The sequence below is a fragment of the Artibeus jamaicensis genome, unplaced genomic scaffold, assembly GCF_021234435.1.
Source record: "Artibeus jamaicensis isolate MK-2021 breed Jamaican fruit bat unplaced genomic scaffold, CSHL_Jam_final contig_415, whole genome shotgun sequence".
NCBI classification, from domain to species: domain Eukaryota; kingdom Metazoa; phylum Chordata; class Mammalia; order Chiroptera; family Phyllostomidae; genus Artibeus; species Artibeus jamaicensis.
Genome location: NW_026521823.1, coordinates 36,775,448 through 36,802,294, shown reverse-complemented (window position 1 = coordinate 36,802,294; position 26,847 = coordinate 36,775,448). Strand labels below are relative to the sequence as shown.

The 26,847-nt window shown below is 43.4% G+C and overlaps 1 protein-coding gene across 1 annotated transcript; it reads right to left on the bottom strand.

Moving 5' to 3' along the window:
- Positions 1-539: 539 nt before the first annotated feature.
- Positions 540-26,847, bottom strand: MRPS31 (mitochondrial ribosomal protein S31). Its single transcript, XM_037129754.2, has 7 exons — positions 26,663-26,847; positions 24,341-24,625; positions 19,101-19,259; positions 16,585-16,725; positions 11,686-11,759; positions 8,894-9,037; positions 540-839 (listed from the first exon to the last, which is right to left on the bottom strand). The coding sequence occupies exons 1-7, from the start codon at positions 26,776-26,778 to the stop codon at positions 610-612; spliced, it is 1,149 nt and encodes a 382-aa protein (XP_036985649.2). The 5' UTR covers positions 26,779-26,847; the 3' UTR covers positions 540-609.

Here is a 26,847-nt window from a genome sequence, read left to right as displayed (position 1 = left end):
AAATATAGAAAAATATGTATGTATATTTAATGCATATAAAACTGCCTATAAATCACCTCAATTGTGATAGCCCTCTGATGTCATCATCTATATGGCTAATCATTGTATTGCAAAGAAATATGGTCACTGAACTGGAAGCAAAAGGTTAGAGAGAGTTGTTCTGAGCTTATTACCAATTCTAAAATAGTCTTTTTAAAAAGAATTACTAGTTGAATCTATGAATGCTAATCATTTTTTCACACAAGAATATTTTCCAGTTATCACTGTATTTTTTTAAAAGATTTTATTTATTTATCTTTAGAGGGGAAGGGAAGGAGAGAGAGAGAGAGAAATATCAGTGTATGGTTGCCTCTCATGCGTCCCCTGCTGGGAAATGGCCTGCAAGCCAGGCACATGCCCTGACAGGGAATCAAACCATGATCCTTTGGTTCACAGGCCCACGCTCAATCCACTGAGCTACACCAGCCAGGGTTGTATATTTTTAAATAATCTGACATTTACACCATTCAAATCAGATGCAATAATTAATACCATATAGGTAAACTTCTAGTAAAGTTATTTTATTTAGTTATAATCTCCAAGATCTTGAAATAAAAATGTCCATGGTTTTCAATTAAACTGTATGCCACTTTCTTTTAGAATATCCTTTTTTTCATCAAAATAATTTTTAAACCACTCAATATGTTCCACCTTCTGTTTAACACTCAGATGTGGGTTTTTGGAAAGGCCACAGGTCACCAGCTCCATGAAGTGGCGAATTGGTCCTTGTTTTGGAAAATCTTCCAGGTATTTATCTAGAAATATATGTTCATGGAATTCTGAACCATCATCATCAAAACCTAAAAGATGGGACAAAATATATTATAATTTTTAATGTAAAACCTACATCATGAAATTAACATTAATGTAATACAGTATTACAATGAAAAACATGAACTTTGAAGTCGAGCCCCAAGTTTGCCTGCCAATTCAGTAACTCCATCACTGGGAATTTAACTTCTCTGAGCATCAATTGCCTCAGGCATAAGATCAAGGTTAAAATAGCATCTTCTTCATAAGTTTTTTTGTAAAGATCAAGTAGATACAAAGCTTATAAAGTTCTTTTACAATGCTCAACATAGTGTAAATGTTCAAAGTGTAGCAGCAATTACTGCTAATAAATATTTGAAAGTCTAAAACAACCACTAAGGAAACTATGCAAATTATGCTTAAAAATACATAAATGAAACAGAATGGAGTCCTAAAATGTGTTCCAGCAGCCCACAGGAAGCCAAGGAAAGAAGGAATGAGAAATAGAGAAAAGGAACAGAAAACAAATAATAAAATTGGAGACTTAAGTCCTAACAAATCAATTGTTACTTTAAAATATACCAATCAAAAGACAGAGGTTGGCAAAGTAGATATATGCTATCTACAAGAAATTCACTTCACAGGTAGGTTGAAAGTAAATGGATGGAGAAAGATATATCTTGCTAACATTAATTTAATTTAATTTTTTATTTTAATTTATTTATCTTTAGATGGGATGGGAAAGAGAGAGGGAGAGAAACATCAATGCATGGTTGCCTCTCATGTGTCCCCCGCCGGGAACTGGCCTACAACCCAGGCATGTTCCCCGATCAGGAATCAAACCGCAATCCTTTGGTTCTCAGGCCCCTGCTCAATCTACTGAGCTACACCAGCCAGAGCTGCTAACATTAATTTTTAAAAAAGAAAGCATGAGTGGGTACAGGAATACCACCGGCACATACGAGAGGAGGAGGGGAAGCTGCCCACCCTCTAAGTGCCCCCAGGGACCCAGGAAAAGAGGGGCAAGGTAATCCCCAAAGCAAACAAAAGGAAGGAAAGAATAAATAAATGATAAGCAGGAATCAATAAACTGAAAATAGAAAAATAATGAAATCAATACCTGGTTCTTCAAAAAAAAAAAATCTGCAATATTGATAAATCGCTACCAGGTCCTATAAAGAAGAGAGCAGAGAAGGTGCCAACCACCAACATTATGAATGAAAAGGGGGTTATTATTATAAAGCCCGACCCCATTAGAGGAAGAGTAAAGGGGCACTACCAGGACCTGACACTCGCAAATTCAACAATCCGAGAGAAAGAGGACAACTGAAAATAAAATCCATTAAAGTACCAAAACAACCATCCAAAAAAAAAATAGATAACAGTCTTATAATTATTAAAGAAAAGGAATGTGTAATTTAACAGCTCTCAAAAAAAGAATCTAAGGGAGCACGGGGCGGGGAGGGGGGCTAGGATGGGAGAAATAGACAAAAAACTGTACTTGAAAAATAACTAAATAAAATTTTAAAAAAAGAATCTATAAGCCCAGATCACTTCACTGGAGAATTTTATCAAACATTTAAATAAAAATTAACACCAATTTACACAGTCTCTTCCACAAACTGGAGGAAGGGACACTTCCTAACTCATGTTATGAAGCCAGTATGACCTTGTTATCAAAAAGAAAGACATGAACCAAATAAAGAAAGGAGAGGAAAGAAGACAATTTGAACCAATATCTCTCATAAATTTAGAGGCAAAAACTTTTTAAAAATCAGCAAACAAATCCAACAATGTATAAAAAGATACACCCTAAGATCAAGTGGGATTTACTTCACACATGCAAGGGTGTCTGGATATTTGAAAGTCCACGTAACCCACCACGTGAACAGGTTAAAGGAAACCCACACGCGCTAATACTGACTCGGATCAAGCTCTCGCCGGACTCTCTCATCGCGCAGGCGCCGTGTCAGCTCACAGCACAAGACAGACTGCACTCCCGTAACTTTTACTACAGTCGGCTGTCATAACTGTTCTATTTTACTATTAGTCACTGTTGTTAATTCTTACTGTGCCCAATTTGTAAATTAAACTTTATCACGGGTGCATATGTATATGCAAAAATAGAGTAGAATGGGTTTAGTGCTACCTGTGGTTTCAAGCATCCACTGGGGGTCTTGGAATGCACCCCCCATAAGTGGGGACCACCGCACCACTGAAATTAGGGAGCAGGGACAAAACCAGAAGATTAATGAGAACTGGTTTAGGGCTCTATCTCCCACACCCCATCCCCACCTGCACCCGTGGGTGACGCCGCCGCACAGTCCCAGAGGAGATGGGCAGTTTACTTTGTGGAGAAATTGAAATGGAAAAAGAACTAAGTCACTGAATTGATCAGAGAGGAACTACAGAGAAGTCTGTGCCCTGACTGGTGAGAGGCCCTCCCAGCCCCTCCTCCCACGTAGCTCAAGTGAGGCAGCTGGAAGCCTTCTGGAGGCAGAGACTCAATGAGAAGAACCCACCGGTGCTGCGCTGTGATGATCTCCAAGTTGGCTCCTTCCGGATCCGCCTGAGATGCAGCCTGCCGTCGACAAGCCCACCATGCACACAAACCCAATGAAGAGCTTCATATGCCTTCCTCTAGAATGTGAACACAAGTGCCTCGACAGCAGGCACTTTAGGAAAGCCGCCAATGTAAGTGACAAACACCTTGGCAGAAACTGGTACCCAGCGTTCTAAATCCCTTTGATATTTTTATCACAGTACCAGAACGAAAGAGCTGCACATACCTGTCCAGCAACATCACCTGCGGCAGCCCCCTGTTGGGTGAGGCCTGGCCGAGACTACATTTCACCAGTGGGATTTGAGCAGAAACAACCGGTGACACGATCATGCCAGGGCCCTTATGAGAGGGGAGCTGCTTCTCCTGCAGCCTGAGCACAGGGCCCTGTGAACCCTCCTGAACCACACCCAGGGAGAAGATGCCCTCAGGGTGGGAGGGTAAACAAGGAGGGAGAAACCTGGCCCGTACTGCAAAGCTCAGTTCTGATTGGGAACTCCAACTATTATGTTACATCGGATAACTCCCTGCCCTGCTGCACCACTGCGTATATGGCTGTATATGGTACAGCAGCAAAGCAGCAGCTAGTGTTAACCTAATACAAATTCCAAAACAGACGACGGTGGCAACTTTGAGGAAACTAAAAGAACATGGGTAGCAGGAAAAAAATAAACCAAAAACTGAATACTGCCCTGGCTGCTGTGGCTCAGTGGAATGAGTGCTGACCTGCAAACCAAAGGGTCTCCGGTTTGATTCCCAGTCAGGGCACATGCCTGGGATGTGGACCAGGTCCCCAGTAGGGGGCGCCAGAGAAGCATCTACACATTGATGTTTCTCTCCCTTCATTTCTGTTTCTCTAAAAATAAACAAATAAAATCTTTAAAAAATCTAAACCAAGAATAACAATTTTTTTAAATTACAGTTTAGAAGTTAAAAATATGACAGCAGAGACAGAAACCCAAGAGAAAGGTTGTAAGATAACATTGTGGAATGTTCCCAGAGAACAGAACAAAAAGAGAAAGAAGAGAGACTGGGAGGCCTATATTATCAAATAATAAAAGAAAATTGAAAACAAGAAAATTAGAAAAATAAAATTTCCAGGATAAAGGACCCAATGATGCCAAGAAACTTGATTTTAAACAAATAAAATCCCTTACCAAGGATCATTCTGAAACTTAATACTAACTTGATGTCTCCCTCTCTATCTCCCTCCCTTCCCCTCTCTAAAAATAAACTTTAAAAATATTTTTAAAAATTTAGAAAACTGCAAAGAGGTATTTTTTAAGCCCAAATGAATTTTAAAAGAAAGGAGACAGATTGGAAGACAATATTTCCAATTATGTAATAGATGAAGCATTAAAGCCTATAATGTATCAAATTCTTACAAAATGATAAAACAATCCAAAAGAAACAGTCAAAGGACATGACCAGGCAAGTCACAGAGCAAATATAAAATAGCCACTAAACATAAAAAGAGACGCACAATCTGGTTAGTAATCAGGGAAGTGCAAATAAAAACACCCCTGATGTCACTGTTCGCCCTGAACGTTTGAAAGAGGAATAAATCAGGTATAGTGTGAAGAAAGGGGACTTTCGGATACTTGGTTGGAGGGAAAATGGGCTTTTTCAGCAGAGAACGTATCAATATTTATTGCAATCTGAAATATACCTATCATTTGACCCTCCGGGAATTAAAAGTATACCAAAGGTACAGAAGGACACATATAAAAGGATTCAGAAGTATAGCTCCATCTGTCAACAGAAAAATGGCAAAATATTTACACTGCATTCATACTGGCATACTCCAGAACTGTTAAATATAAAGCAGTTCTACTGCATAGAACGAGTAAGGTAACTGAAGCTGACCTATGTGCTGACGAGGCAACGATTCCCAGGCACACTGCTAAGTAAACAATGATGCCACACACCGCACATGCGCAGCGTGGTGCGGCCCAGGCTAGAAGAGAAGGGGGTGGGGTGGGGTGGGGCGGGGCAGGGCTGGGTGCCAGGAGCATGGGCTGAGACGGCACGTGTCCAGTTCCTGCCGCTGTGTGCTTCGCTGTGTGCTTCCGAGAAGGGGAGAGAAGCAAGGTAAAGGATGCTCCCTATTCTTTCATGTTATTTGACTTGTTTGCAAGTAAACTTTCATACATTTATGAAACTTAAAATCTTTTTTAATAAACAAAAAAACAATAAAAAGAAAAATAAGAATGGAAATTTAAATATAGGAGGAAATCACATATGTTATGCAGTCAACTAAGATGACAGGTTGACTCTGTGTCTAACTAATTCTGCTTTAAACATCACCGCTTACGGCTAAAGACATGTACAACAAATCAGGGGTAAACCGAGTCAACAGCAGCGAACGGTTGCGGTGACAAGGGCTACAACAGCACCACAGCAGGCTCAGCCCTTCCACCGTCCGCTGTGCCCGCTCCTGGTGTTTGTCAGAACCCGGACTTCTCCGGTCGGTGCTTTGAGGGCTTGTCCACAGGCCGGAATCTGTGAACAGCCACTGGGTTGCTTCAGATACCACGTGCCCAGCAATCTTTGTACTCGCCCCAAATTCCTCTGCACTTTCCCTCCCCATAACAACAGAGCCCTCCTTAGAGCTTTATGGGAATTTGAACTTCCCTAACTATTCTTGCTAGCTCATATTACAGCGCATATTTCACATAGCCTAGTGAAACATAGCATAGAAGCGAAAAGTTCTACCAACTGAAGAATAAGAACAAACGTGTGATTAATATACACAACGTTTTTGCCCACTGAAGCCTCTGAAAATTACTCTCGGAGAGTACTTCCAAAACACCCTTAATTTGGCAGACAACATCTATATATGGCTAATGCATATTTAAAAGCAAGATCGGTGAACTAGGTAATGGCAAAAATGGATTAAATTTAGTTAAAGTCAAAGTCAAAGCTAAAATAAAAGTGATTTTATTATCAACGCAGCAGACAACAAATACTGCAGCATTAACTCCTCCAAAGTGGAACATTCCCACCCAGTGGGAACAATTCCACCTAAGAGTTTTTATAAGTCTCAGGCTGGCAAAGCACAATAGTAGGGACAAACCATTTCTTAAAACAAAAACTTAAAACAAAAATCCTAATTTGAATGAGAAAAATAATTTATGCATTTTAAGTGGCAAAACAACAAATCATATATATTTTTTAAAGATTTTATTTATTTATCTTTAGAGGGGAAGGGAAGGAGAGAGGGAGAGAAATATCAATGTATGGTTGCCTCTCATACATCCCCTGCTGGGAACTGGCTTGCAACCCAGGCATGTGCCCTGACTGGGAATTGAACCGCGATACTCTGGTTCGCAGGCCCACGCTCAATCCACTGAGCTACACCAGCCAGGGCAAATCATATATTTATATAATGGGAAAACAACACCTGGAAGGAAACTATAAAACAGGACACGTTATTTGTCACTGTCAGTGTTACGTTCCAAAGCTGACTGGCTGGCCACTAAAAATAAAACAAAACACCCTTCCCCGAGAGCACCAAAGTGGATCTTCATCGGTAGCGAGAGCATGACACCTTGTTAATCTCAGCATTTGAGAACGGCACATATAAAAGAACGCTACGGGACAGCTGGGGCTCCAGGTCCTCATCCAACCTCTCCCAGGGCTCAGAGGTAACAACCCCACCCCTGGCCCAACCTGTGCTGGGGGCAGGGAGCAGACTGAGCAGGGCCTCCCCCATCCTTTCCTGCTTCCCATCCAGGTGACAGCTCCCATCAGGAGCTGGAAATGAGCCACCTCCCCTTCCGACCCGAAGCATCAACTTTCTCAAACCAGATCAAATTTAAGAAAAAGTCTTCTGGAGTTTGGGCACTCAGAACTTTAATGAACTTAATTAAGCATCTTACTGCTGACAACAGTGTACCACCAAGTCAAGCTTTCCTATGACACTGGTGGGTCCTGGAAAGTACGTAATGTCCTTGCTAAGGTTGAAAGACGTTTAAATGTTACAGTGCAGAGCAGAGATGCAGCGAGCCCCCTCACAATACCGTACAAACCAAGATGATGACGGTCATGAGGCTTTACGTGCGTAATCTCACTTGTTTCTAAGAAGAATCCCCCAAGTAAGTCCTGTTGTCCTTCCCACCGTTTGATACACGAGGGCGGCAAGGCTTGGAGAGATTACGCTGTGACTCACTGGCGAACCTGAACTCCTAACCACCACTCACTGTCCCTCCTCAATAAAGTCACACATTATTCTACCTCAGAGCTGGGTTTCAAAGCGTGTGTTTAACCATGAAGATGTAGGACACCCAAGTTTCACTAAAGAAACTTTCCCTTAATATCACGCATTTGTATTTTACTAATTTTTTGCTACTCTTAAAATTCTATGATCATGCAAGAGAAAAAGAACTAACATTCATACATATGCATTCGAGTTACATGCCAAGAACTGTTTTGAGCAACTCAACGACTGTAACTTACCTAATTCTTACACTCTTCCAATGAGACATCTTTAACTTTACAGATGAGGAAACTGAGGCTCAAAAGGTTCAATGGCTTCCCAAAACGCCACTGGCTAGTTGGTGACAGAGCTGGCGTCTGTGCCCAGGTTCGCACAACTGCAAAGCCCTGTGTCTTTCTTCACTTTTTTTTTTAACTTTGCCCTGACACTTGACAGAGTATAGAAACTGTAAAACTTTATGAAAATATAGGACTAAATATTTCTGATATTTAAGCTTCCATTCTACTTATTAATCCAAACAAATGAAACAAATAAAAATGAAAATATTACAGAGAAAGCATAAAACTACGGAGATTATAATATGGACCCCGTTTCCCCGAGAATTAGTGAGGTGTTTTTTAAATTCTAGCTAATCTCAACATAAAAGCAAATGAATCTCTTTTAACTGAAAATACGCCCATAAAATTCGATGAGAATGTTTAGCTGATAACATGGGTGTGATAAAAATAAACAGCACAGTACAACTGTGTTCCTTTTGACTGAGGCAGAGATACCATCTCCAGAAAAAGCTCCAGGGAAGTAGAGGATACTTTATTAACAGTTCAAAACGTCTGTGTACAGCCAAAGAGTTCCAAAGAATTTCAAAGCCTCCTAATGTTTGTATTCTGAGTGGCTTTGAGCACAAGAAGCCTGCACCTCATTGATATAATGGCCTTATAAATAAAAGACACCAACGTCAGACTTTTAAGAGTTGTGATGGTCTCCAAAATTAAAGTGTCATCCGACACCAGCATTTAGTGTATCAGAAGATTCACCAGGTAACCTGCTCAACAGCCAGAGGACTGTCACCCAGCACTTTCAAGGCCCAGAAATGCAGGATGTGTTTCTGCCATGTAATTTTACTTCCTCATTTCCCTACCAAACATCTAGAATGAGGAGAAATTCCAACATTCTTTTTAAAAATACCATCCAGTTTCTTTTAGGGCACCACAAAGATAATTACACAAAGTTTGAAATTCATGTAAATATCTAGGCTCTATAACTGAACATCTGCCAGATCTAATCTACATCAGTGAATTTTACAAACCTCTGAAGGGAAGACTTACCTGCTTCATTGTTAATTGGGAACGCCCACAGTTTCCCCTCTTTCGTCCACTGGATCATCTCTTCAAAGCCATTCTGAAAGGGCTGTTCATTTACTGCAGCTAACTGCTTAGCAAATTCCACATCCCAGAGTGAAGGTGCTGTTTCTGTATAGAAAAGTACTTGAAATGAGCGCAGGTCGATGTCAACATCTTTCTTTTTAAAAACGTATAATCAACTCTGAGTTGGCAATACATTCTCAGACCCTGAAGCTCATAATTAAATACTATATACAATGAAAGGTCACTCTCTGAGAGCTAAAACTGAAACATATATGTATATATATGATATATAAAGACTACAATTCCAATAATTGTGAGCCTAAACTTTTACTACAATGCTTGGTAACCAACCCCTAAAGTCTCACTGCTTCCTTCCTCTACTGGGAAGGCAAAAAGAAATGTGTATTTTGTTTAAAGATACTTTTATGAAGGTGAATCTATTTTAGACAACATGACTTTGATCTTTAAAGTCCAACCTGTTTATCTTTAGTTTCAGTCTGTTAAGTCACTAATGTACTACTAAGAAAGACCAAAGAAAAGTTGGCGTGATTATAACAATAATGATACCACTACTGATGGACACTGAGCACTTCCTCTGTGCTAAATGCCTCTTGCACGTCAGTTCATTTACTCCTCACGACCGACTGCTCCTGAGCAGGGCAGCGCCCACAACAGCAGCTCACGAGGCCCATCACATCCTGTTTCGATCCCTCGTTTGAAAATGTGTGACACCTTTCAGGAAGGGGCACATTTGCTCCCGGCACTGCCAATGGGAAGCAAACTGGTGCGACCACTGTGGAAACTAGTTTGGAAGTTTCTTAACAAGTGAATGACATATTTATCAGGCAACCACTTCACTCCTGAAAGAAAACACACGTCCACACAAAGACACATACAGGCAAGTTCACGCCCAACGGTGCCCGACCACACACAGACTGCTGGGTCTGAAGTGGGCTGGCCCGGAGCATCTCACACGGAGAAAAGATCACAACAGGATGATTACAGAGTGACCGCAACAGTGAAATAACTGAATTATCAGGGTCCCACTCTTTCAGTTCACTCAGTGGACACGATCAACCTGTGTCTTTCCCGTGATGACCATCGTCAGCATCATCACTATTCATGGCGTTAATAACTGGTGTCACTGAATGTGCACTGTGGTCTGGGCCCGACACCTCAGCTCCACCTCCTCACTTACTCCTGGGGATGTGGGCACTCGCCCGTCTTACAGGCGGGGGAAGGGAAGCCCGGAGAGCTCGGTGCGGCAGAACCTGAGGCTGCATAACCCAGGCACCACCTACACCACACCTCTTCCCATGAAGCTACACGGCCCACGGCTCTGCATCCCTCCAGAATCAGCAACAGGGTCTACGACTGTGTCCTCCGCAGGACTCGCAGGAACTCAGTGAGGGGCAAATGGTGGGACTCAGGGGACAGAAGAACGCATTTATTTGGTCAATAAATGATTACTGAATGCACTTAATTGGGAACAAATGACATTCTTTACACTCCTGCAAGTACGGCCTATTAAAAAAGTATCCTTCAAGTAAACTGACATAAATTTGAGCATTACTTTTCTTATTAGAGTATAATTATTTTATATTGTTTCATAAAACACACACAATCTCAGTACTTCCTTGCTAGCTAATTTCAGTTTTAAAAATAAGATTTCTGATGTTGAAAACAGCAAGCTGGCTCTTGAAAACCCAAGTGCTCCTTCCGGCCGCTCATGAGACAGACGACAGCGGCCGCCCTGTGAACGCGTTCTCCGTCCGGGGCAGGGCGCCCAGCCGCCAGCCCCACGGGGGAGAGGCGGTCTGTGCCCATGCCCGTGCCTGTCCTGTCCGTCACACTGGACAGGACGCAGCCTGCACAGCACAAGGGGCTTGTCCGTCCTCTTAGCTTCGCCTCCACTTAAATGAACAAACACTCCCTGCGTCAACTCCTTTCCTCAGTGGACATGTATGCTTAGTTCAAGCTGTTCAAAGAAGGACTTAAGATTGAAGATGACTCCTTCCTATTACCTGCAGACCACCTTGCTGGGTGCTGCCTGAGAGACAAAGGTCAAGGAGACCTTGCCACTAATATCCTGAGTTGACTGAATAAAGTGATAGAAAGTTGAAATGAGTCACTGGAGGACGGCCTAGGAACTTAAATATCAAATATATAATTATTTCCACCAAGGGCCAAAAAGCTAACTTACAATCTTTAGAAATGGAAGTCACTTATAAGCTGGAGACCATTTATATTAGTTTATTCATTTTATCAGTAAGTCAAATTTAACGCCAAGTAAAAGGATACTCTTCTCATTTAACGAGACTTAAAGTGGTAAATCTTAAAGTGGAAGAAGGATGGACTTCCTGCCCAAAGAAGAAGGAGAAGGACTAGAGAACAGACTGTGTGTTAAGAAAACACACTGCGAGTCTGCTGACTGCCTTTCCCAAACGCTCTTAGCAGTTACTAGTTACTTCTGTAGATGCCGTCACCTCTTCAAGAGCTGGGCCGCCCATAGCAGGAGGTCATTAGCCTTGACCCCAAATTAGCAGGCCACCTGCTGCTCGCAGGCTGGCAGTGAGCATTCCAGGAGGAAAAGCCGGCCAAGAGCAGCAGTGTGGACAAGCACACTCCTAAGCAGGCTGCAGGCCCGTGGCAGGTGGATTATTCAAGCCCCCAGTTATTATGCAGTCAGACATCAAGGATGTTTCTGAAAGATGGAATGTTTCTCTAGAATGTTCTTTTTCTCACTGACGAACCTGTTTTAGGTGCCTCTTGCGCAGCTGCCTTGAGATCAAAAATATTAAGTCTCTTCCCCTTGAATATATTTCTCCTAAAACCAAAAAAGAAAAAATAATTTATTGAGTGAATTATTATTCATTGTCAATAAAAACTGTTTATGAGAGGAAATTTTATATAAACTATACGATGTGAATATTAAAAGTAATTCCACTGACACCAGACACTTTAACTCAACTGCCACATCTTCAGGACTGACAGCTGAAGACAGGAACAAATGCACTTGAATTTTGATATCATAATATAACAAAGCAGTTAAAGCAGTCTAATTTCCAAAATACCTGATCGCAAAGATTAGCCTAATCTGCCATAATTTTTATTTGCTCCACCTTATATTAATGTTTTAGAAAACTCAATGTTGTGGGAAGCTATTCAAATATGCTAAATTAAAAGTCGTTAGTAATGAATCCAAGACTTTCCGTCAAGATGACAAAGTAGCCCTGGCTGGTGTGGCTCAGTGCCAGCCTGTGAACCACAGGGTCGCTGGTCTGATTCCCAGTCAGGGCACAGGACTGGGTTGTGGGCCAGGTCCCCAGTTGGGGGTGCTCAAGAGGCAACCACACATTGATGTTTCTCTCCCTCTCTTTCTCCCTCCTTTCTCCGCCTCTCTACAAATAAATAAATAAAGTCTTAAAAGACCACATCAAAACGACAACTATGGTACTGAACCCCCTGAGACTAACAGAACAAACTCCTCTCACTAAGGACACAGCGAAGCAGCCTCAGAGATGCCGACTGGCAGGAGGGGTGGAGACATGAAACAACTGGCCCCGTGTCCACGTGTGTCAGTTGAGAATCAGGGGCATGTCTCAGATGCAGAGGGCTGGGGGGTGCAGGGTCCCCGCCTGGATCACCAGTGCCAGGACGAGGCCCCTGCATAACAGCTGGCTGCGAAATCAGTGAGGAGTCTGTCCAGGCGAGAGGGAGGGCTTCTAGAGTCTCAGGCACTCCTCTTATCATTTTTTAAATATTTATTTTTAGAGAGAAGGGAAGAGAGGGAGAGAGGGAGAGAAACATCGATGTGCAAGAGAAACATTGATCTGTTGCCTCTCGAACACCCCCAGTCTGGGACCTGGCCCATACCCCAGGCATGTGCCCTGACTGGGAATCGAACCAGAGACCTTTTGGTTTGCAGGCCGACACTCAGTCAACTGAGCCACGCCAGCCAGGGCCCAGATTTACTCACTGAGGGACTCACTGGCTCTGAGCTCCAGCACTGGTCACTGCCCCTTTGCGAAGCCCCCCCCACCAACCTGCATGCGCAGGCTGGCGCCATACCTGAGCCCCCATCAAATTCACTCCCCTGGGTGAGTCCCCGAGAACCCGCCCAACCCAGCTTGCAGATGGGGCGGACCCTGTCAGAGGCTCTTCCTCACAAGCAGCTGACCTCAGCCCTCACTGTGGACTTCCCTAAAATCTCTGAAAGGTCCCAACAAACCCTAAACAAGCAGCAGCCTGCCTCAATGTACCCTGTATCTCTTGCTAGGCAGGCTGCAGCCCGGCACTAGTGTGGCTGGCTTCTGGCCCCGGTGCACAGCATAGCCTCTCCCTGGCACCTCCAATGCCCACACGGGCACTCACAGTGCCCCACTACCACTCACTCCCTTTGTAGGCCTGACCACATGGCTTAGGGGCCGGGCATAGGGAAGCAGCTGGCCTGGGCCTGCACCGGAGCCCCATCCAAGAGGCCCCAAAGCCAACACACCGGGTGGCTGGCCTCAGCCCACTCCAGAGTACCACCCAGTGAGCTCCACGAAGGACACACCCAAAGGGTAGACTCAGCAGGCACCAGACCCTACTACAGCCAGCTCCACTCCATGGGGTCAGTCCCCCCAACCCCTGAAGTGCCTGCCAGTCAAGGCTTAACTACAACAGGAGGGCACACAACCCACACAAGGAACATTCTGAGCACGCAGCTCAGGGGATCGAGGAGACTGGGCCACAGGGCCACACAGGACACCTACTACCCAAGGCCATCCCATGAAGTCTGGTAGATGGAACAGCTCCACCGAGCACAGAAGCAAACCCAGGGAGGCAGCCAAAACGAGAAGACAAAGAAACACGGCCCAAATGAAAGAGAACAAAACTCCAGACAAAGAACTAAAAAAAATGGACAAAAGCAAACTAGCAGATACTGAGTTCAAAACACTGGTTATAAGGATGCTCAGGGAACTTAGGGGAAGAGTCAATGAACTCAGTGAGAACTTACAAAAAAGCAAGGGAAGCTATTAAAAAAAAAGTCAGAAATGAAGAATACAACTGAAATGAAGACTATATTAGATGGAATCAACAGCAAATCAGATGAAACAGAGGATGGAATCAGTGATTGAGAAGATAAGGTGGCATCCAGTCAGAACAGAATAAAGGAAAAGAGAATTTAAAAAACCAGGACAGTGTGAGTGACCTCTGGGACAACATCAAGCATAAGCACGTGTATATCTACCACAGGGTCACCAGGGAAGGGAGAGACCATGGGGCTGAAAACCTACTGGAGACAGGACAACGACGACTTCCCAGTCCTGGCAAAGGAAGCAGACATACAAGTCCAGGAAGTGCAGAGAGTCCCCAGAGGGATGGACCCAAAGAGACCCACAGAAAAATAAGTTAAAGTGTTAAAATCAATATTTGTCTTCGTTTAAAGGCAGAAAACACTGCATGTTTAATTATAAATTATAAATGATTGCAGATAAATCAAAACAGTCCCATTTACATAGCAATTATTCTGTAATTTTAAAGTAATGATTAACTTTCTTTACATAACTATTTTTAACTACTGAAATTAATGTTGGAGAGTTAATAGGTAACTTTTCCTTGTATATTTTAATCAACTGCTTTATGCTTCAATACACATTCACACTTGAGTACATTTACTGGTTTATAAAGGGCACTGGCTGGTGCGGCTCAGTGGATTGAGTGCTGGCCTGTGAACCAAAAGGTCACCAGTTCGATTCCCAGTCAGGGCACATGCCTGGGTTGTGGGCCAGGTCCTCAGTGGGGGGTGTTCAAGAGGCAAACACATACTGATGCTTTTCTCCCTCTCTTTCTCCCTCCCTTGCCCTCTTTCCAAAAATAAATAAAATATTTTTAAAAAGAGAATTAAAAAAAAAAACTGGTTTATAAAGGGAGGGTTAACTTTTAACATAATTTTTGAATCATTTTTCTGGATCAAATTACTTTTTTCTACTAAACTGAAACATGCAAATGCCACATTAAAACTGGACAAGGTGATCTCCCATCACACACTTCCTCTGGGAAGTCCCCAAGTATCTGTGCGCAAAGCTTTTACGCCCCAGGACCTCCCTCCGTGCCCTGCGTCCCTCTCCCCACCCAGCAGTCCCTCTGCCCCAAGCCCAGCGGGCAGGTGATGGGTTGAAGGGATGCGCAGTAAATAAAGAGGGAAGGATGCAGTGATGTATGGAATTTAAAAGCACAATGCAGTAAAGAGGAAGGGAAGGAAGCAGACATTTGCATCTACTATGTATAATTTACACACGTCTTTCCTATTCTTCAAGAAAGACATTTCAGCTGGGCTCCACTTTCAGCATCTTAGAGCTGGGGCAGCAGCCTGGGGTCTCTGAAAGTCCCCAGTTGCAGAATTAGTCAGTGGCACAGTGCCCGGGTTTTGAGGCAGGCCAGTTCTGTTCCGTGACCGCACAGCCAGTGCTCTGTGACACGCACCTCCGGTCTCGGCTTGGGAACAATCAGTCCAGGCCTGGGCTGTCTCGGGCTGAGCCAAGACAGAGCGGGGAGACCTGGTGTCTCACCGCTGCCTGCCCGTCCTCCAGAGTCCTTCGGTCATCTCTACAACACAGTCATACGTGCACACCCAGCCTTTCCTACCTTGTTAGCGTCTCCCTTGCTGCCCTCTCATTTCTAATGACAGCTAATACCATCAAAATCAAACTATGACGGAGCATTCTTCTACTGTAGTTACATGGAGTCATCTCAAAGACTGATTCGGAGCAGATTCAATTTAAATATTCTCGAGGGACCTTGAGTAAAACTCTAACACACATTCTACTTTAATCAAGAATGTATCATAGCTATAAAATCACTTTAAATTCACAATCAAAGAATCTTCCAAAGACCCTGTAAGCCCTTAAACTTCCATTGTTAACTTCTAACCATCCTGTCTAATCTTCCTGTACAAACTGGTAAGATAATACCTGGAAGGAGCTAACTCAAAGTGCTGAGATTATACTTAAAATCCATAAAGTAGAAATCAAAGACATTCATTTGTGAGCACCTCCGCTACAGAGCGGAGTTAGTTTTTGTCAGACCATGCTAAGTATCTGGTTCCCCCTCCCCAACGACCTCTTTACGAGTTGGAGAGAGAACAGAAACATTATGAACATACAGATAGCTTTCTATTATAAAACATGTAAGGCAACGCTTAGTACCTGTAAGAACTACAAACTGCTAAGTTCACATTGCCATGAATAATCTCCATTTTAAGGTATTATAATGGATCTTTCTTTCTTTGATGGTGGGATATTCCTCTAAGGTATGAACAAAGATGATTGTATGAAGAGGTAAAAACAGTATATGAACATACATGGTTAGGCACATATCAGAATGAAAAATAATGCACCTGCCAAGTCAGACCTCACCCAGCTCCGTCTGTTGTAAGTCAGGAGACCTCCATTTCCTGTGGGTAGAGGGAAGACAGAGCCCATTCTGATTTATGCTACAGAAAAGCACAGGAATGCCAAACTCAGAACATCTGTCTCTGACTAGGAAATGGTAGGTGGAGGGTAAGGAGACAGATGTAAGTGCATCCACACTGCTCGGATACCTGTCGGCAATAAAGTGAATCTACAGGGAAACAAACAACCCAACAGACTGCAAGGTTTCCGTACCTTTTTCTGTGGTCAGCGGTCTTCTCCTGGTCGGCAAAACCGTCGGATCCTTCATCAAACTGAATCTGATGAACGGGTCTCGTACTAACTCGAGGTGTGGAAGCTTTGGCAACTTTCATATCTGATATTATGTTACTGAAACTGAAATCGGAAAAAGCCAAGTGTATTACAAAATTTACAGAATAGTAGAAAACATTATTCATAGAATTTTTATTTCACTTTTATGCAATAATACGACATAAAAACTTATGTATAATAAAAGGTTATGTCACATATTAACATTCAAATTCCACATACTGAGATTTTTGTTTCCCTCTACCTTAAAGATGCTCTTCAGATGCATTCATTTAAAACACAAAGTGTCAGTTATGTAAAACTGTCTAATACCTAGAGCAGTTGACCTACCACCAACACCTGTGTATGTATCGCATAGGATGAGAACGTAAATTGAAGTGGAAATCTAGCCATATTTACTGCCTTGCACTTGTTCAAATGTAAATGAAATGAGCGATCTGAACGCCAGTCCAGTGGTCTGCATTCCCTCTCACTTCCCCAGACAAAGCTTGTGCACAGGCTCCCTGAGAACTGCTGACTCAGGCTGCTCCCAGAACAAAGCAGCGCTGCCCAACGCCCAAGCCCCAACGGCTTTTGGCAGTGGTGTGACACCAAGGGGGAGGAGAGGGGGGAGGGGGAGAGGGAGGGGGAGGGGAAAGGTGTTGGATGACAGTGAGAAGAGAGAAAAGGCGACCAGGCCTGACGATCATATTGTGCATAAAAATCGAAAATTATTTAACTGAAAAAAATTGGCCTCAGAGAAACTGTCTTATTGTTATTTATTAATTTTTAATAATATTATTAAATTTACCAGAAATTTATTTTTATTTATTATTTATTTAAATTTATTTTTCTTCATCTCTTTTTCAGAGATAAGAAACTGTAACTTCTCAAAAGGAAACTTTAACCACTCAGTTGGTCTTCTAAAAACTGTAATTTTACTTAAGACATGAGTTTTTTTAAACAAATTACCACTATTCCATTTACTTAAGACATGAGTTTAACAAATTACCACTATTCCATTTATGAGGCATATCTTATATTTTGCATATAAATGAAATACATTATATATATGAGGTCTGTCCAGAAAAAGTCCAGCCATTGTTAATATAATGAGAATAGTTTCCGTGACATCGGTGTAACCTGGCAGCCAAGGAGAGTGGACTGGAATGCACATGCGTGAACAATGACGACTTCCCTGAACTAGTCAGTGGGGGCGGTAGATGCCACTGAGTGAGCACGTGTACTGTGTGGCTGTCACATTCGAAATGATGAGTGAGTAGAGCAACGAATCTACTTCAAATCTTGCATTGAGCTTAACAATCCTCCTCAGAAACTATTGGGATAATCCAGAAGCCCAAAGCTACAGGCAACTGGTGATTGGCAGCTTCATTGTGACCACATGCCCACTCATGCATCGGATATCGTGCAGAGTTTTTTGGTGAAACATCAAATCACTCAGGTGACTCAGCCCCTTACACCCCAGATTTGGGCCCTGCAACTTCTGATTTTTCCCGAAACTAAAACCACCTTTGAAAGGGAAGAACAAACAACAAGTGCTGGCAAGGACGTGGAGAAAGGGGAAGCCTTTGCACGGTGGGTGGGAGTGCAGACGGGTGCAGCCCCTGTGGAGAGCAGTGTGGAACTACCTCAGAAAATGGAAAACGGAGCTGCCCTTGACCCAGTGGTCCCATTTCTAGGTATACAACTGAAGCAGCCCAAAACACTAATTCAAAAGAACGTAAGCACCCCTATGTTCATTGCAGTGTTATTTATAATCAGCAAGATATGGGAGTAGCCCAAGTGTCCAATCAACAGATGAGTGGATAAACCAACTATGGGACATTTACACAAAAAAAGAAGAAAATTTTACCCTGTGCAACACTATGGATGGACCTGGAGAACATTATGCTGAGTGAAATAGGCCAGTTAGAGAAAGACAGATACCATGTGATTTCATTCATATGTGGAATCTAATGAACAAACTGAACAAAGAAAATGGAGACAGACTCACAGACGAAGAACAGGACTACAGTTAGTGGTGGTGGAGGGACTGAGCAAAAAGGAGAAAGGACACGTGGACCACAGTGCGGTGACTGCTGGGGGGAGGAGGTATGAGGGGTCCGAAAGGTAATGTAAAAAAATACAATAAAAATTTTTTTTAAAAAAAGAAAAAGGAAGAGACTTTCAGACCGTCAATGTAATTCAGAAAAATATGACTGTAATTCAGCTGACGGTGACTGGGAGAACTGAGTGAGGTCCCAGGTGCCTCCTTTGAGGGGGACTGAGACATCACTGTCCTGTGCACAACGTCTCGTGTCTTGTATCTCTCCAATGTCTCTATTTTTCACAGTACCAGCTGCATCCCTTCTGGACAGACCTCACGTTACTCATCAGTTACGTGGAAACAGCCCGTTAGTTCTGAGACGTCAGCGTGCCCACACACCGCCCGGGTCACCCACCTGATTTTGGGTCTCTCCCCGTCTCTCTGTGCCCGCGAGAGCTCCTCGTGCTGCCGCAGCTGCCGGAGCAGCTCCGACTTGGTCGCCTGCTTGTCAGAAGGGAGGGACTCTGCGACAGCAGAGGCGGCCGCCACCAACTCCGGGCTCAGTGAGTCACTTCTGAAGAAGAAGATGAGAAACAAATGAGGAGGAAACAGAGGCGCCACTTGTCATGCCACCAGTTCAGCGGAAAGTAAAACGGCGTTTTCAGAGAAAATGGTTTTTGGTTCAAAAATGTATCTTTCAATTTCTGACAAAAATCGAGAGTTCTTAAACATTAAGTATCGGTTTCATATAAACTGAAATGTCAAAGGTTAAAGTTAATGCATACTTGTTAAAGCACAAAATTAACTCAGAAAACTATATTAAGGTGGATAGGGATCAGCCCTAAAAGTTATAAATTGGTAGGTTTTTAACGAGGTGTCATTTTATTTCTATATATACATATAACAAGCAAATATAAAAGTGGCCGCCCCTGTTCACGGAAGCTTTATTCACAATAGCCTAACACTGGAAACAACCCAAACATCTACCATCAGGAAAACAAACTGTGATCCATGCGTATCCACACAACGGAATGGTACTGAGCTCAGGCCACAAAATGAAACTGGATAAAACAAGTTGGACACAAAAAGAGTCTGCAATGTATGATTCCCTTTATATCACATTCTGGAACAGGCAAAATTCATCTAAGGTGAAAAACACCAGAACCGTAGTCGCCTCAGGACAGCAGACGGGAACACGACAACAGAACATGCTCTGCATCTCGGTCCGTGCGTGAGTGACATGGGTGGACGCGTTTGTCAAAACCCTGCAACTGAGATTTACGCACTTCACTGTGCACCGTGGAGTAGGAGACGGGAAGTGGGTGGGGGCACAGATGACACAAGAAAGGCAATGACTGCTGAAGCTGGGTGACAGGTACAAAGGGGTTCATTACTTGACTTTGTTTCCTCTGTGGGATTTAAATTTCCCGTAACAAAACACTAAAAAAGTGCTACTCTCCAGTAAATTAGGATAAGTTAACAGCACAACATGCCAGAGACAAAAAGAGAAATGATCTGCATTTTCTAACTCACTGAGAACCTCAATGAAGGGGACCAAATGAACGTTGGGCTCTGCCTGGCCTTCTACACCATGACCCTGTCTACTACACAAGCCCAGCCCACCCTGAGGTTGGCGGGTGAAGCCCTGCAGGGCTTTACTAAGGTAGGAGAGATCTAAAATCTCACTGGAATAGAAGGAAAATAAAATAAAGAGGAGGAAATAGAACAGTCAAATTAAAAGTTACCTGTGAATAAAGCTTAAATCTCATGTCACTGTGCTTCTTTCATCAACTATTGTGAAGTCTATTCTCACATTTTACTATACAAGGTGCAGCTCAAACATTGCCCCGTTTTCTTACAAACCACAAGCAGGCAATTCTGTAACAACACCATCACACTCAAGCACACCACATGACATTTTAGGGGACATGTTCACATTAAAACTACACATGACCACACCCTCATTATTGCCCTACAACCCCACTCGAGCAGGCGTGACTTCTGCCAGCCCTGTGTGTCAGACCACAGTGGAAAAAACTCTAGAAGAGTGTTCATTCCCGCAGCTGTACCTGTTATGACAGTGGTGTTCTTTATGCAGTCCTGACTCTTCCTCTTATAATTTGAAGTGTTATAATTAACAAAAGTTGTGGGGGAGCCTTTGTCGTCAAAATACAGGGATATTTCTACATAGATTTTAACAAGTGATGAGAATTTTAAAAATATCTTTTAACAATCTATTCTATCCCATAATTCAGACTATTTCATGAATACATACTTTTTTCACTTTATACCCTTCTGTGCTTCTGAACTTCTTTAAAATGAACCGGGTGACACACAAAATTTCAGAAAAGGGACCCTGATGAAGTGAAAGATACTATTCAGTGGACATGTACACTGTGTGACTTCTGGCAGGCAACTTGGTGGTATGTATCATAAACCTGAAAATACACAAATCCGTTGGCCCGACAATTCTAGCTCCAGCGGTATCTGTCTGGGAGAGGGAGACAGCGAGGACACGTGCGCTGCTCTGTCTCCCTGGGATCCCATTAGCTTGGGCTGGACCAAGTGCTTTTTCAAAATGACCAATTTCCCAGGCTTCTGCGGGCTTTGGATGAGTCCACACCCCCTAGTTACACTGACGGGCCTGTGTGGTCCAGCCCCAGCCCCTGTGCCCCCCAACGACCCGGTGCTGGAGGGGTGAGGGGAAGAGTACTGATTCCCCTGGTGGAGCACAGTACTCCAATTCCCTGGGGTGTTGATTAAAGTGTGGCTTCCCAGTAAAGCAAACAGGCTCATGTTCTCCATTTTATTAATAAACTCAATGTCTGGCTCCCTTTGCTCTCCCCTTTCTCATCAATAATTAGCTAAATACAGACAGTAGCAATGGTATCCAGTCTGACTCCAGGGTTAGGTCATAAAAACTACACAAGTTCCTCCTCGGTCCTGTTCTCCTGGGACACTCACTCTGGGAAGCCAGGCAACATGCAGTAAGAAAAGCCAGACCCCACAGAGAGGCCACGGGGAGGTGCTCCTGCTGCCAATCCGTCACGGTCTCAGCTGAAAGCCAGCATCAACTTCCAGACCCACGAGCGAGCTAACTTCAGGGGATTCCCGCCCCCCGACTTCAGACCTTCTAACCGAAGCCCAGCATGAAGAAAGCTCCACCTTGCCTTGTCCAAACTGCCGACCCACAGAATCCACAGCATGAGAAACGCTTTCTTATGCCACTAAATTCTTGGGCAGCTGTTACGCAGCCGTGGTGGCTCTATCCATGGTGGTTCAATAGGACACAAATAAAGAAACGCAAGCAGACTGTGCATGAAGCCACGGTGCCAGCGCACCGTGACCGGAGGTGATGATTAGCCCCATTCCGTGCATCTGGGACCCCCTGGTGGGGGAGTAGGAATCATCAAAAGATAGATTTGTAAGTACAAATGCACCTCATCCACCAGTCTTCTGATGTAAGACCAAGCCTCTTCTTTGAAGACGGGGCCATGACAGCAGCTCCAGGACAGAGCGTTTCCGTGCGCACCACACACAGTGCCTCTCCAACACCCCAACTTCGGTTTCTTTAAGTAGAAACGTGCGCAGGAACTTCAAAAAACTTACAGAGCAACCGGGATAGAGTTTTCCTAAATGATTACGCTTGTCTCATTCATATCTAATTGGAAAGCAATTTCGAAAATTACCTTTACTGAATCTTTGCATGGCATTCAACTCATTTTAACTATTTCTGTACCAGTTAATTAAACTGTGTCACTATAATAAAAGGCACAATGGGTCATAAACAGGTCTGGGGCTACTAAACAACTCACTCCAGGTAAGTACATATGTTTGTGTGTTCATTAGTCTGTACCACATGTATTTTTTATTTTGTTTCTAAAAGAGGAGAAGGAAGTACGTATTACGGGCACTCACTGTTTGAATCGGCCTACTCACTATCACCCAATTATACTTTCCAGAGGTGTTTTTGATACAATGTGACATAATGTAGAAAACAAGAGATTCCATAAAAGTTCTGAAAATAATAACAAATAAGTCATTCTGGGAAATAGGAATCTACTTTACCTGTTTATTCTGCAAAGGGAAATCAGTGTTGGGGATCTTAAAGCCATAGACCTTATCACTTAAATCAATGATGTCATTCGTGTAGGACATTCTTCATCACTTCCACAAAAAGCTGCCACTGAAACACCCCCACAAATGCTAGAATATCACTGACTGCACTTACACTTAGTGAAATATAATACTCTTGACAAGCACAAGTAATTACAGTATTTTGAGGACACCACAGCAGCTCAGAGCACTGAAGATTACTGGCCAAAGGAAGCCACATAAAACAGTTGGAAACAATATGCTAAAACACCATGCTAGGTAGAATTTTTTAAATGGAAATTTCATAACAAGCTCTTCTGAGACATGAAGCTACCTACAAATCAGGATGTAAATGAAATGTTAATAACTTCAAGAGACAATTGATGGCAGTTAATAATACTGATGACTGTTTGAGAGAATGTATGGAATTCTCAATTACTCCTTCCTTCTTTCTACATTGTACATTGTCTTCCTATTTAAACCCATTAATTCATTATCTTCCGTGTCTTCTAATTTACATTTTTTTACTTTCTATTTTTAAATTAAAAGCTCCGCAAGGATGTGCAGAGCTGCAATCCAGTCTGGATCGGAACTGTTGCTGCCCACCGCCCACCGCCCACTGCCCACCGCCCCACACCTGCACTGTCAAAAGTCTGTTGAGCCCATAAGTTTGTCTAGCCTTCAGAAAATTCGCCAAAAGAGCAGAACAACAAGCAAAATCCACATAGACAAAACAGATTAATGATCATTAAACGATAAACAGTGATCATTAAATGATGCACAGCTCATAAATGATATGTAACAATGATTGTTTGACTGTAGAAAGTGTCCTTTTACAAAAAACCTGAGCACAGGTGTCACCTCTTCAGCTTCTAATGATGACCTGTTGGCAGAAAGTTCGTAGCTTTTCTACAACAGTTTTCACGTCTCTGTTTTATAGAGGAATGAGCATCCTCCATCCATGCAGCTCTACCCATCCACCTGGTTCCTTGCCACACTGCTAACAGCAAATCAGCACCCATTATCTACCACTTATTCCCTCGGGGGCTGTCCTAGGTCCTGAAAGAGAAACAGTGAGGCACACAGGTCCTGCTGGAAAGAGGAATCTGTCCAGCAGGAAAGAGAAATCAAATGAGCAGAGAACTGAGTAAAGGAGGTTTTTTGTTTTGTTTTGTTTTCCGGAAATGTTAGTGGCAACAGGAAAGAAAGCAGAGATAAAGTCTTTAACAGACTAGCTGGTACTCGGAGGACACTCGATAGATACAGAGAGGCTCAGAACGGGGACACGGGATGGGCCACTGGGTCAGGGAAAGCTCTCAGAGCCAGGAGCTGAGGCTGGGTTGAGAATGCGGACATGCTGATGCGTAGAATGGAATGCACGTATCAGGCTCAGACAAAAGGACAGAAGGTGTATTTAGGGAAGAGTAGCACTCTAATTTGAATTTGAAGAAACATTTGGGAATGAAACTAATGATTTTTTTTTATTTTGTTTTCTAAAGAAAAAACTGGAGTTTCAAAATTACTTTCAAAGGAGAACATTCAAACTGTAATTTAATTTACCTCTTCTTTGGGTCATCTCCCATAGCTTTCTGAAGCTTGCCAGTCGTAGCCTCCAAATGTTTAAGTGCTTTTCTGCTGGGTGGCTTTGTGGTCTGCACATTCGCTGTACTTAACTCAACTTTCATGCCCTTAATGATGTTTAACAAGCCTCTTTTCCCATCCTCCTTCACGCTGTCTTGGCTCTCTGTCTCCTTGGGAATCTCACGGGTTGGAATGGACTGCCCATCTTTCTTGCTGTAGGTCCTGTTGTTAGTGCCAAAGTACCTTTGGGTGTTATTTTGCGTCCTGGAAAGATGACAAAAGAGAGAAAAAAGAAAAAAACACAATCCAAATAATAATGCTAGGACACAGAACTGTTTCTCTGTGTTTTTAAATTTTTTAAAATCAAGCCCATCCCTTTTCCCTTTTTTTTTTTTTTTTTTTAATCAAGGTATAGATAGCCCTGGCTGGTGTAGCTTAGTGGGTTGGGCCGAAAGGTCGCCAGTTCAGTTCCCCATCAGGGCACATGCCTGGACTGCCAGCCAGGTCACCAGTTGCACACATGCAGGAGGCAGCTGATTGATGTTTCCCTCCCATAGCAATGTTTCCCTCCTCTCCTTCTCCCTCCCTTCCCCTCTCTCTAAAAATGAACAAAACTTAGATTCCTGAGATTATTAGTTGGTAGGTTTGGAATGGGGTCCAAGGATCTGCACTTAACCCAGACCCCAGGTGATTCTGATGAAAACAATCTCAAGACCCTGCATCAGACCGTGGGTTAAATACTGTGTCAAGCTCTCAAAGCCAGCCAATGGCAGTGCCAGGTTAGGGGCTTTTCATGAAAAAGAAAATGGCTACTTCCAAAAATGCTAAGACAAACTATTTGAGATGCTTATAAAAATGCCAGAGGCTAATTCATCAGGCACTTAAAAAGTAGAATGAAGAACTCATTGTATAACTAGTATCCTCATAATCTGTACAAAGGAGCCACATTATAGTATTCAATACTTGGTGTTACTCAACTTAGGAAAATGCTCTAATTATTATTTCACATGTGAAAGTTAAATTAAAGGTATAACAGAATGGTGGCAATCAAGGGAATGAATGCCACATATAACCTGTATTTCAATGTTTCCTTCCAAGACCATGCTACGGTAATGTTGAAATTATATTTGTACCAGGAAAATCACAGATAGGAAAAAACTCCCTAGTACTAAGACAAGAACACTCCAGCTCTACCCTCCCTCCTGGGCGTGTTTCTACTGACAGCATCTCATCAGCACTTCAAAGTCAACACATTCAAGACCACATTCAGGAGCTCCCCTCTCAGGCAGACTTTTGTTTTTCATTCTTCTGTAGTCAATGAGCCTCTTCCCATAAACATATTTTTGTATTCTAAAAACGGACATATTTTAAAAGCTTTCTCAAAGCCTCTCCTCGTTCTTCTGTTACAGTAGGTACCCTAATCCTTCAAGGGAACCAGCTGAAATCTCTGCTTTAACTATCCTACCTTTACCTCGTATGTATGTCGCATCCTATCAATTCTACCGGTGTGATTTCTCCCCTCCGTCCGGCCCCTTCTCCTCATCCCCACTGCTTCCAACCTGCCTCAGGCCTGTGCCTATTCACCCCAGTGGCCCCAAATCGTACTGCACGGAATATGTGCCACAGAATTAAAGTGTCACAATCATGAGGGTTCTCAGAGAGTAAGGAATGCCACCAAGTACGCCACAACTCCTTTTCTTGCCTAGTCTTGGTCCGCCTTCCGATTATTTCCGACTGCTCTCCCAGAAAGCATACTCGGAGTCTCCAATGGTTTGGTGCCCCTCTTTGCAAACCCAGCAACTACCGGCATGTGTTAAATTAGTAGAGCATTCTGTGCTCCCTACGCTCTCAGCTATAACCCCACGTGCACTGCCTCCTTGGGGTAACTGTAAGCCCCGTGATGGCAGGACTGTCTCACGCTGGCACACTGCAAGTACTTTCAATAATTAACTGAAGACTAAATGAAGGCAGGAGGGAGACCATCCCAATTCTGGGAGGCAAAAGAGAAAAGACAATACTTCGCCCCTGGAGCCTGGATGAAACGAGGGGAGAAGTGGCGAGAGAGCTAAGGCGCGGCGTGTCGTAGAAAGAGCCAGGACAGTAGACCAGGAATGTCACCATAGCTTTCCTACGGGCGCTGCGACCTTGGGCAAGTCCTTTTATTTTTCTGGGACTTCCCCTTCCTAGGATTTGAAGCCACAGCTTCTAAGATCCCACGGGTTGAGTGACAAATGAAGGAGTGAGAGGGGGCCCGGGGGTGGCCAGTAGCCCTGCGGGGCCGACAGTGGCGGAAGGCGGTACCTGACCGGTCCTTGCGGGGCATGGAGAAGCGCAATCGCAGCCGCCACCTCTGGACCTCCAGAGCACAGTGGGGGACGGGGACGAAGCGGCAGGACCGCTAACACTCTTGGAAACATTGCCCAGAAACAAACTGAACGGCGAACAGAACCGACGGGTCCCAAGCTAAACACACCCCCCCCCCTCCT

Bases quoted from the DNA above. Each gene is read 5' to 3' on its own strand.
- MRPS31 (XM_037129754.2), bottom strand. From the start codon at position 26,778: ATGTTTCCAAGAGTGTTAGCGGTCCTGCCGCTTCGTCCCCGTCCCCCA. The intron at 11,760-16,584 runs GTACGGAAACCT...TTTTGGTTTTAG, and splicing joins ACCGCTGACCACAGAAAAAG to GAGAAATATATTCAAGGGGA. The intron at 840-8,893 runs GTAAGTCTTCCC...CCCATCTTTTAG, and splicing joins CCCAATTAACAATGAAGCAG to GTTTTGATGATGATGGTTCA.